Source organism: Sturnus vulgaris, chromosome 15 (assembly GCF_052056855.1).
Source record: "Sturnus vulgaris isolate bStuVul1 chromosome 15, bStuVul1.hap1, whole genome shotgun sequence".
Classification (NCBI taxonomy): domain Eukaryota; kingdom Metazoa; phylum Chordata; class Aves; order Passeriformes; family Sturnidae; genus Sturnus; species Sturnus vulgaris.
The window spans coordinates 17,232,519-17,243,381 of NC_142257.1; the positions used below are offsets into that span (position 1 = coordinate 17,232,519).

General features: G+C 49.0%; 1 protein-coding gene across 1 annotated transcript in view; it reads left to right on the forward strand.

Moving 5' to 3' along the window:
* PSD2 (pleckstrin and Sec7 domain containing 2) overlaps window positions 1-10,662 on the forward strand; it is a 57,466-nt gene extending 46,804 nt beyond the window's left edge. Inside the window, exons 13-16 of the mRNA XM_014887665.2 lie at window positions 4,931-5,088; window positions 6,069-6,213; window positions 7,254-7,397; window positions 8,962-10,662. Coding sequence (XP_014743151.1) covers window positions 4,931-5,088; window positions 6,069-6,213; window positions 7,254-7,397; window positions 8,962-9,168 — 654 coding nt within the window. The 3' untranslated portion in view covers window positions 9,169-10,662. The remainder of the gene's footprint in view (window positions 1-4,930; window positions 5,089-6,068; window positions 6,214-7,253; window positions 7,398-8,961) is intronic.
* The last annotated feature ends 201 nt before the right edge of the window (window positions 10,663-10,863 follow it).

Sequence of the window (10,863 nt, forward strand, 5' to 3'; positions counted from 1 at the left end):
TGGGATGAGTCTGTTGAGAGGGTATATATTGAGAATGAAATACACCTTCAGGATGGGATTTTCTTCCCTGGCAGCAGAAGGAGCTGTGAAGCCAACACTGATGTCACTGCTGCTGCTGGGGCACAGGGGTTGGGGGTTCTTCACTGTGCAAGGCTTGCAGCAGTAACCACTCATTAACAAAGTTCATTATGTTTGCCTGAGGTGTTCAGGATTTAAAAAGAGAGCAAGGATGAGGCTGACGTGGCAGTGAGGAGATCAATGCTCTTATCTCAATGACCTTCAGGATCAAATTGTTCAGAGATTGAGGGCTTTCTTTATGGACAAGGATGAAGGAGAAAAACACCCAAGATGTGGCTGCATTATGAAAGTGTCTGATAAATAAGAGCCATGACTGATGTGTAATTAGAGGGAGGGACCAGAACTGCCAAGGGTGCCCCAAGGAAGTAGCATTTGGAACAACAACAAAAATAAACCGAAGGAATGTTTGGGCAAAGGATTTGGGGAAAGAGGGGTTTCTTACTCGTGAGTGCTGCCAGGCTGTGTTACAGTCCTCTCCAGGGAATTCCTTGGGCTTGGCTGTAGACAGTGTCTATCAGGCTTGCAGAGACAGGACAGAAGGATGAGAACAAAGTCCTTGCCCTGTCATTTGCAAACATTCCCAGCACCACAACAGAGAGTGGATAAACATCCACCTGCCCTGTGGATCCTTGGTGTCGTTTCTTGCCTGTGGGGTGGTTTGCAGAACAAGGGAATTGCACAATACAGGAAGGAAGTGGTGTGCCAGCCTCCCAAGCTCTCAGCAGAAGACAACTGCAGATAAACAGAAGGTAGAACCTTGGCTGAGCAGAAATCACTGGGGAAAGATTTTCTGATGGAAAGATAGAAAGTACCTGCTTCCAGAACCACCTGATGTCATGGAGCACAGGTTCAGCCTGTCCACTTTTCTGCTCAGGATCTAGGCTTTAATAGTAAATTCACAGAAGTTGAACTCTATTTGGTTTTGAGGAGCAAGATGAGTACAAATAAGACTGAGAGGTAGAGGGAAGGTGGGAGGAAGGAGAGGCTGGGTAGGTGGATGTGTAGAAAGGAGGAATGGCCAGACACAGAGAGAGGTGGACATAACACAGGCAGAAGGGTGGGTGGGCAGGCAGAAGTCAGTCTGACAGAAGCACTTCAGGCAGCAGCCATAAAGCTGCTGAAGAGGAGATGTCACATGTCATTGGCTCGCTGGTGTTAATTGCTGGATCAGCATGTTCCAGCACAGTCTGCTGAAGCAATTGCTTGATCCCCTAAAGGGATGCACCAGAGTCTGGAGGAAGAAATGCAGGCTGGGGAGCAGGGCACACCTCTCCTGTGCACTAATCTGCTCTGGGCACTGACTCACTCCATGGCCTTTGGCAACTTACTTCACCTCTGTGAAATGGGGATAATAACCCTTAATCACCACGCATAGAGGGGGTTAAGAAAAATGATGGAGAGCTATAAAGCATGAGGTGCTTTTATACAGAAGTGCTTGAAAGGGTGCAGGTCTTCCCACAGGTTTGTTCCCAACCAGAAGGGGGTTCCCAGCACAGCCCTGAGCCTGTCCCATGCAGGCAGACCCTTTCCAAGAACTCTGGGGAAGGCCAAGATCTTGCCTAGACTGAAAAGGGCACAGGGGTTCATGTCCCTAATTAAATGGTGTGTTTAGGATGGTAGATGTGAGGTGGAGAAAAGAAAGAAGAGGAAAAGCCACTCACAAGAGCATGAGGAATATGTGTTGGTCCATGTCCATATTGCCAGCACTGCCCAGGGCTGGTTCTGAGGGATGAGGAGAGGGCAGCAGAACTGGGCTCACCCCATCCAGGTGCCCTACAAAAATAGGCATGAGAGCTAGATGCCTTTTCTTGGCAAAACAAGCTTTGAGATTAGTTGTGGATCTGCTCACAGGGGTAGGCAGCAGGGGACAGTGACCCAAAGGCACCAGGATCTCCCAGCATTGTCAGCCAAACATGCCATGGTGACCACCTGGCACTGGGATGAGCCTCCTGGAGGAGCCATCCCAAGCTGGAGCCTCCAGCACAGTTCACTCCTGCAAAGGCAGAAGCAGGGAGAACCTGCTTCCTTCAGCCTCTCACTGATTTACTGGGCCCAGCATTAGAAAAAGAAGATTGGATTTTTTTCTTACACCAACATGGATGCCTGAGAACCTGAAATCCATGGAGGCAATACTTGATGATTCCATTCAAGATGAGGATCTGCATTAGTCAAAGCACTCAGCAGCTGTGGCAGCTTCCTCTTGTCACACGCCATGAAGCTGGGCTATTTTACACTGAATTTTCAGAAAGCTTATTTTGAAATAAGAGATTATGGGCAGCACAGTCAGATTTATTCAAATCCAGAGAGCTTCAGCCTTGGAAAAATATCCCAAATTGAAGTCTCTGTACAACACATAAGGCCCAAGCAGCAATATCTTCCTCAAGGAACTATTTCTCTTCCAGTGGGGTAACACATTAAGTCTTCACAAGGCAAAGCATTTGTTTTTCTTTGCACAAAAGGCTGATGGCCCATCCCTTTGGCTACTGACATCACCACCATGGTAAGGTCACCTGTACTGCCCACCTGAGTGTCTCCCCAAACACAGGATGCCTGCAGCACCCAACCTTCCTCTGCTGGGCTTTTCTTTGGGATTCACCATCCCCAGGAAGCTGTGCCAGACATTTGTGGGTAGCCTTTTTGGCTTTTTTTTTTTTGTACCAGGCGAAGTTTCATATGATGATGAGCACAGTATGGCAACCACTCTCCTGGACAGGATGACTGCCTCAAAAAATGAGGGAAGAGAGACTTCAGAAGCTCATTTCCCATCAGTAGCAAGAGTAGGGTGAGCTACATCCACGGGCTGGGGTGTGCTGGTCCTCAGTGCTCTGAAGAGCAGCAGAGGGGAAACCTTTCTGACCCTACACCAGAGAACAGCCTCTCTGACCAGAGTTACCATCCCAGAGGCTGCAGCACAGCTTTTCCCTCAACAGCTGCATTTGTACCACTGGGACACGGGAAACAGAAAACAATATTTTTGCAGATTTGCAGAACAGTTCTGGCTTGGAACATACAGACCATCATCACCAGACAGACCTGCTGTACTGGTTTGAAAGCAAAACCAGTGAGAGACTCCAAGTCAGAAATACAATTTAATAGAACAAAAAAAAAAAAAAAAAAGAAAAATAAAATACATGCAATAGTACAAAAGAAAAACCACTGCCAGAGTCAGAATCCAACCTGACACCCCGCTAGGTAGGGTGGTGGTGGCAGTCCAGATGAAGTGTTCTTGTTGAAGGAGGGATCCTGGAGAAAGCTCTGGGAGCTCTTGGCCTCTGGGATCCAGTGGGAAAAGGCTGCTCTGCTGTTCCAAATCTCCCCTTTGATCTGGGTAGGAAATGCTCGGCTCCTGCCCTGGCTGGAGCATCTCCCCATGGGATGATGGAATTTGATCAGCCCTGCCCTGGGACTGCATGGCCATGAACAGGAGAGATCTCCTGGAGGGAGGATGGGCTGTGGGCAAGATAAAGAACACTGCAACAGCTGGGTGAACAGCTGGTGATAGAATATAAACTTTTGGTCACATCCTGCATTGCAACCCAAGACACCTGCCCTGGTGCTGACAGCCAAGGGCAGTCAAGGAAAGTAAAATATAGAGCACATTAATCCTGTAGCACTGGAATCACCAGGGCAGGGACTTCTGGGGACACCCTGTCCTGGCATGGCCCCTAGCGTGGCTGGGGGGGTGGTTTGTTTAGCCTGGGTCAGGTTCTTTCCACCAGGTTCTTTTTTCATCTGTCCATGCATCCATCTGTCCATCTGTCCATCCCACCATCCGACTGGTTGAGCTGGCAAGGGTGCACAGTGGGAGGCAGGATATTGTGTCAGAGGATTGACTGAGCTTTTTTTCCTAAAAAGTCCTGTGCCAAGATCATCATTTCAGAATCTCACGCTTGGTATTTTCTACCTTTTTATAAAATATAAACACATACAGTCACTGCTACGTTCCCTACTCATGTGAAGTTGTCCAGTGGAGAAAGTGAAGCAGGAATACAGGGAATGCTGCTGCAATCTGCAAGTGCCAGTCTAATAAATTACTGGGGAGACCATGCCAAAGGGGCAGGTGTGCTAAAGGGAGACCAGACGTGGTTCAGGGGAGCCACACTCAGACTGGCAGCTGCCCACCAGGCCCCACACCTGTACAGAGATGCACTGGTTGCAGGGATGCTGCTGTTCCATGGCTACCTTCCTCCACACAAAGCTGTAGTGATAGGACAAGGAGCAATGGGTTAAACTGAAAGAGGAGAAATTTAGGCAGATATAAGGAAAAAATTCTTCCCTCTGGGAGTGGGGAGGCCCTGGCAAAGGTGGCCCAGAGCAGCTGTGGCTGCTTCGTCCCTGGAAGTGTCCAAGGCCAGGTTGGACAGGGCTTGGAGCACCCTGGGATAGTGGAAGGTGTCCCTGCCATGGCAGAGGGTTGGAATGAGATGAGCTTTGAGGTCCTTTGCAGCCCAAACCGTTCTGTGAAGCTGCAGCACCAGGGCAGGTGCTCTTTGATATCCTCTGTTGACTGGGGGTTGCATCCTGGTTTGAGCTCTGCACTGTGGGGGAAGCTCTGCAGAAACCTGGCCCTGCCTTGTGCCTCCCCACAAAGCCTCAGGCATGTGCTGTGTTAGAAATAACTATTGATAATTACGTTTAAAACTTTCATCTCCTTCTTTACATCTTCCCAGTGAACTTAATGATGGAAGCAGTTGCCAGATGTTAATTATTATCATTATCAGCTCCTAGCATTTACTGTACAAAGCAGCGCTTTTCCTGGTCTCAGCACTCTGTGATTATAGAAAGGCAGGTTCATTAAAGCAGCCCGCAAATGTTAGTGTTGTCATTATCCAATTAACGTTCCTCTTCACAGGATGAATATAAACCTGACAAAGACCTCTCTGAAGTGGATCTGAAAAATGCCATCCGTGTGCACCACGCCTTAGCCACAAAAGCCTCTGACTACAGCAAGAAGTCCAACGTGCTCAAGCTGAAGACAGCTGACTGGAGAGTCTTCCTCTTCCAGGCCCCGTGAGTCCCAGCCCTCCCTGCAGTGCCTGGATGGGCAGCTTGACCTCCAGCCACTGCCAGACTCCCTCTGCCCTGCCCAGGTCATGGGGGGCACACCTGGGGGGAGGGAGGGGCTGAGGGTCGTTTCTGCAGGGCTGTGCAAAGGATTTGGTCGTGGGTCACAGTTTCTTGGTAGCTTTGTGCCAGTCCTTGGGGCCCTTCCCAGCTGTCACCATGCAGGATGGGCTGGGATGTGCGGGGCTGAGTGAAAGTTAATTTAGCTCTTGCTAACTTCTGTTGATGTATTCTGGAAGGGAGGACATCTGTGTGCTGCAGGTGATGATTCCCCTTGTCAGTTTTTGATGGAGAAACTGTCTAAACCTCCTTAAAGCAGTCTCCCCAGCCAGGGTTGATGTTTTATCTTAGTCCATTGCTGAGGAATGTTATGGTGTTAATAAGTGTCAAGTGTGATGAAGTCATCTTCTGTCTTGTCTTCTGCTGGGAGAGGTGATGCTGTCTGTAGGTTGGGCTGGGGTGCTAAGGTCAAGCTAAAGCCTGGCATCTGAATTTGTGCAGCAAACACCCACTTGAAGGCCTGGGGGAGCAGTGTCTGGACAGATTTGATGAAGGACCCTGGGCAGTGTCTCATACATGACATAAATGACATCCTGCTCTGTGGCTCTCAGTCTCCTAAGAGCAGCACATCCTTGGCCCTGGCCTCTCCACAGCTCCTCAGGAATACAACCAGAGCTGATGAGGAAGGCAGGAGTGCCCAGGCTTTGAGAGGCAGGCAGCAGCTCTGAAATCATCAGGGCACTGTAGAGAAGCCAGCTGGACAGTGTTTCCCTCTGTTCATAACCTGGCACACAAGTGGCATCAAAGCAAGGCCACTGGTGGCCCTCCTGGGCATGGGTGGCTCTGGGGCTGTTGTCAGCTGCTGTCTGGCCCTGGTTCAGGAGCATTTACAGACTCCCTCTCTCTTCTCCCCTCCTCCTTAACAGAAGTAAGGAAGAAATGCTCTCCTGGATCCTGAGAATCAACCTTGTTGCTGCCATTTTCTCTGCCCCAGCCTTCCCAGCTGCAATCTGCTCCATGAAGAAGTTCTGCCGCCCGCTCCTGCCTTCGTCCATGACCAAGCTGTGCCAGGTAAAGTGTGAGAGAAGGAGTGGTGGAGGGGTGCCCAGTGCTCTGCAAGCCCTTCAGCTCAGGGTGAGCCCATCTGCAGGCCCCCCTGTCCCTGCCTGATGGACACACTCAGGTGCTCAGTGCAGGAACAGGGGAGTGGAGTGGGCAGCTTGGACTGATGTGGAAAATCCTGGCATCTGGCCAGCGTTTCTTTTTCCACGGCTATAAACAGCCCTATGCACTCACCTGCCTGTTGGTCCTGGCTTGTTTATTGCTCTTTGCCCATCACATCCCAGCACCTTCCTGTTGCCAGAGTGGAAACAGCAGAACAGCTCCGGAGTTGATGCCAGAGAGCCCAACAGCCCAGGTTTGGTTTATATCATGGCACCTTCTTGTTTCTGGAGCCCAAAAACTACAGACAAAAGGGATGGCTGAGTTCAGTCAGTAGGGAAGGGTTTCTGGAAACAAGAGGGCACAGTGCACCGGGCTCAGCTCCCCAAGAGCAGCTGCCATCCAAAGAGCAGCTTTTGTTTCCATGTCCAGGGAAGGCCAAATGTGCCTTAGCACTTCCAAAAAGTAGGGGCACACTGCTACTGCCCCCCAGCAAAGGGGAGGACAGCCTGAAATGTCAGGGCAGGGACTCAGCTCCTGTCTGCTGAGACAGATGTGGCCAGATGGTCACCTTTGTCAGAGCCCAGATAGGGAGGGTATTTCTATCTCCAAAAAGAGCAGATGAGCAGCTCCTGGGACAGTGCTGCTTCTGCCTGGCTGTTACAGGATGCATGTTACAGGAGCATTTTTGTGCTTATGATGCCAAAGATGCTTCAGTGCCAAAGAAATCCACTCTTGGCACTTGAGATACCTGAGTTTTGCTCTCGCTCTAATACCTGTGTTTGAGCTGCTCCTTATCAGATGAATTTACAAGTGCACCACACACCTTTGGCTCCAGCACAGCAGCTGAACTCAAGCCCTGGCAGAGAGAGTTCCCCCAGCCGCAGGCAGGCGGAGCCCTTGGGTGCTGCACTCCCGCGTTTTAATACCTGACACGCTTCTCTCGGCAGGAGGAACAGCTGAGGTCTCATGAAAATAAAATGAAGCAGATTGCAGACGAATTAGCAGAGCATAAATTACATCCTGTAGAGAAGAGCCTCAAGTCAAAAGAGGCTGAGGAATACAGACTCAAAGAACATTACCTAATATTTGAGGTAAAGGAACTTTCATCTTTTCTGTGATAAATGGTACCTTGGCTGATTGAGGAGAACAGAACTCCAGAGTGGGTGCTGTGAGTCTGGGAGAGCGTGAAAGGAGAGAGAAGGACAAGGGCTCCCAAGCTGGATGGGTGTCTTGGGGCAGCAAAAGCCTCACTGCTTTGCATTGAAGGTGAAAAGAGAAATAAGAGCCATTTCCTTCCCTCTGTGATTTCTAACTAGAGGAGGGGAAACAGACAAGAGAAAGAAAGTCATCCTTTACTGTGCCAAATTTTGACATTTCCTCAGGTCCCAAGTAAGAGAGTGGCTCAGTTCTCAGTGTGACTCAGTCTTTTTCAGCAACATTATTAAAAAGCAAAGGGAATCCCTGGGAGAACTAATCCTGTTTTGCTGCAACCATTTTTGTAAATAAATCCAAACCCAGTGTTAGAGCTGATTACAGACCCTTTGAGGATGTATGTAAATAAGTTTTAACTCCCTGAAAAGTCTAGGAAACATTTAGTTGTGGGAGAAATGGGCTATTTTTTTTTTTCCAGTGAGAGTTGAGCAGAAGTTGTGGTTCCTGCCACATAGGTGTCAGTGGGAAGGGACTGCTGGGGGCCTCTAGTCTTGCTTCCAGCAGGAACTTGGATTATTCCTAGTCTTAGCCCAGGCTGAGTGTGCCATTTTAGTGCCCCAAAAATCACTAAAGATGGAAATATCCCACCTCCCTCATGCTAGGGCTGCACCTTCCTCTTGTGTAACGTCCAGCCTGATTCTCCAAAGCCACAACTCCCAGCTGCTGGTTCTCCTGCCTTTGTACCAACCTTCCAAATAGTTGCTGCTGCCTCCCTTTTTCCAGCATCTGGTTTTGGATGCCTGCAGAGAAGTCTCTATCTGAGCTTTTCTCTGGACTGCCTTTTCAGTCTTCAAGGAGAAGCTGGCACTTCCAGGGCATAATTCATCTCATCTGTCTTATGAGATGTGCTCCAGAAATGCTTGGGTTTTTTTGTGCTGACAAAGAAGCCAGCACAGGCTGCCTCTGAGATGTTAAGAGAAAGGATGGGTATTACACAAGTCCTCAAAAAGATCCCATCTAGCATTGGAACAAAGGATCCAGGCAGAGAGGATGCCCCCCTTTATGCTGTGCTCTGTGAGGAGCATTGGGGGCACAACTCAGCAGCAATAACTGAACCACTGGATGGAAACAATGATGAGCAGAAGTATTTTAACCAATTGAGGCGAGCTCCTAAATCAGGAAGCAGCATGTCTGTTGATCTCATTTTGCCCCCAGTATCCTCCTTATAAAATCACAGTGGCAGCCAAGACCTGTAAAAGCAACTGGAGACTCCTACACACACCCACCCACACACCCACACACACCTTTCTCCTCATACCTCCAAACAATCAGCCTTTGCACAGACCAGGCGTTGTGCTAGGTTAAATTTGTGGGGTGGGATTAGTGGGATGATGGTGGGACAGGGTGGGTTTTCCTGCAGTAGCTGATGGAGTTGTTTCTGCGTGCTGCACATACCATGGCCAGTCCCCGTTCCCAGGCTCTCTGTTCCCTCTTTCCCTGCAGAAGAGCCGCTATGAGACATACATCAACCTGCTGTGCATGAAGATAAAAGTGGGGACAGATGACCTGGAGAGGATTGAGACCAGTTTCTTCAAGGTGGAAGCCGAGGACATCGCTTTGAGGAAGACTCATTCCAGCCCTTCCTTGAGCCAGGGGCACATGTCCATCAGCTGTAAGGCAGAAAAGGACATTTTAGAGCAGAACACTTAACAAGGAACCTGTGCACGGGGGGATGAACCGGCGATGCTCTGCGCTCCTGGACTTAGATTGATGAGCACAATTTTACTTAGGAAATTGTATGAGCAAAACTGTAGACATGTATGACATGGGGATTGCTCTAGTGAAAGAAATCCAAGAAGCTTTAGTTGACACTCTCTGACAATGCTCTGGCATTTCAGCATCATCTCTTCTTCATTCCCAACTGCACCAGTGGCTTTTCTTTCCCTCCTGCTGCAGCCTGCACAACAAAGGGATATGCTGGTTCTTCAAGGGCTGGGTCTCTCTTTCCTCCACGAGCCCCCTCCTCCTTCCCTCCCTGGAGTCCCCAGCGGTTCATGGTCACAGTCCCTGGCAGTGCAGGACGTCTGTGGCACCACCAGCGCTCCCAGAGAAGGGCACAGGGTGGCAGGGGCACGTCCCTGCCCCAAGAGGAGCACGGTGTGACAGGACAGGGTCGTGAGCTGGTCACCGACCGGGCGAGAGGCGTTTTCAGCACAGCAGCGTGGGAGCATCACCCGCCCAAGGCAGGAGAAGCCTGAAGGTCCCTCTGCCTCCTTATCCTTTTTATATATATATATATATATACATATGAATATATATAAATAAATATATATATATAAGGAAACTTTAACGTGGGTTTTTAACCTCAGTGTGCAAGTGAAGGCAAGCTGCCTGGGGAAGACACCAGGGACGTGGAGGGTCTGACCAGCCCACCAGGATGTTCTGAAAAAAATGGAGTAGCTGTGTATCTTTTTTCTTTTTTCTTTTTCTCCTTTTTTTTTTACTCGAATGGAAATCCCACCTGGCTTTGCTGTGGAACATTGCTCTCCCATTCCTGCTTATTCAGACAAACTGCCCAAGTGGCTGCTAGTTTGGGATCCACCACTCTGGGTTCGAGGCACAGCTGGAGCCGTGTGCCAGCTCCAGCAGAACCTTTGTGTGCAGGAGTGATCCCGCCTGCCCGTCCCTGCTGTATTCCTCCATCCTGTGATGCACATGCTGTACTCTTTTCAGTGGGAATTGTGTTTCTGTTCCTTTCTGCTGTCTGTGGTCCAATGATTTACTGTTGTGCTGAAGTGATTCCTCTGCATTTCAATGCCACGACTGTCCTCCCACACTTTATTTATTTCACTGTTTTGTTTGATCCTTTATCTCAGATTGCTTTTCTTTCCCCTAGGTGCGTTCACAGTAATCAAGTTCCAGTTTTGAAGGATCTTGTAGCTGCTAATTACAGTCATTTATTGTTTATATTTTGCAGCACTTTTTAAACAAACAAAATAAGATTTATTTGGACCTTCAATGTTTGAGAGCCTATGGACTACTGTTTTCCATGATGGTTCATGACACTAAAAACCTCTTCCCAACTTTATCGCCTCTTCTTTTATCTCTGTTTCTTTGTACAGTTTGATAGTTTATTTGAAATGATGCACTAAGAATCATGTAAAAAAAGAATAACAATAAAACCGAATCTGTTGGTAAAGAGAATTGGTCTGAAGCATCGTTCCACTATGTGCTGGATTGATCCCAGATTTCACAGCACCAGAAGGCCAGGCTGATTCAGATATCCCCCAGCATCTGATGCAGAAAAGCCAGGATCCTTTGGACAGACAGCACCAAAAACATCAATTCCTTTCCACAAGTGGGTACCAGCCCACCCATCCTCTTGGATGGTTCTGGAGCAGTGTG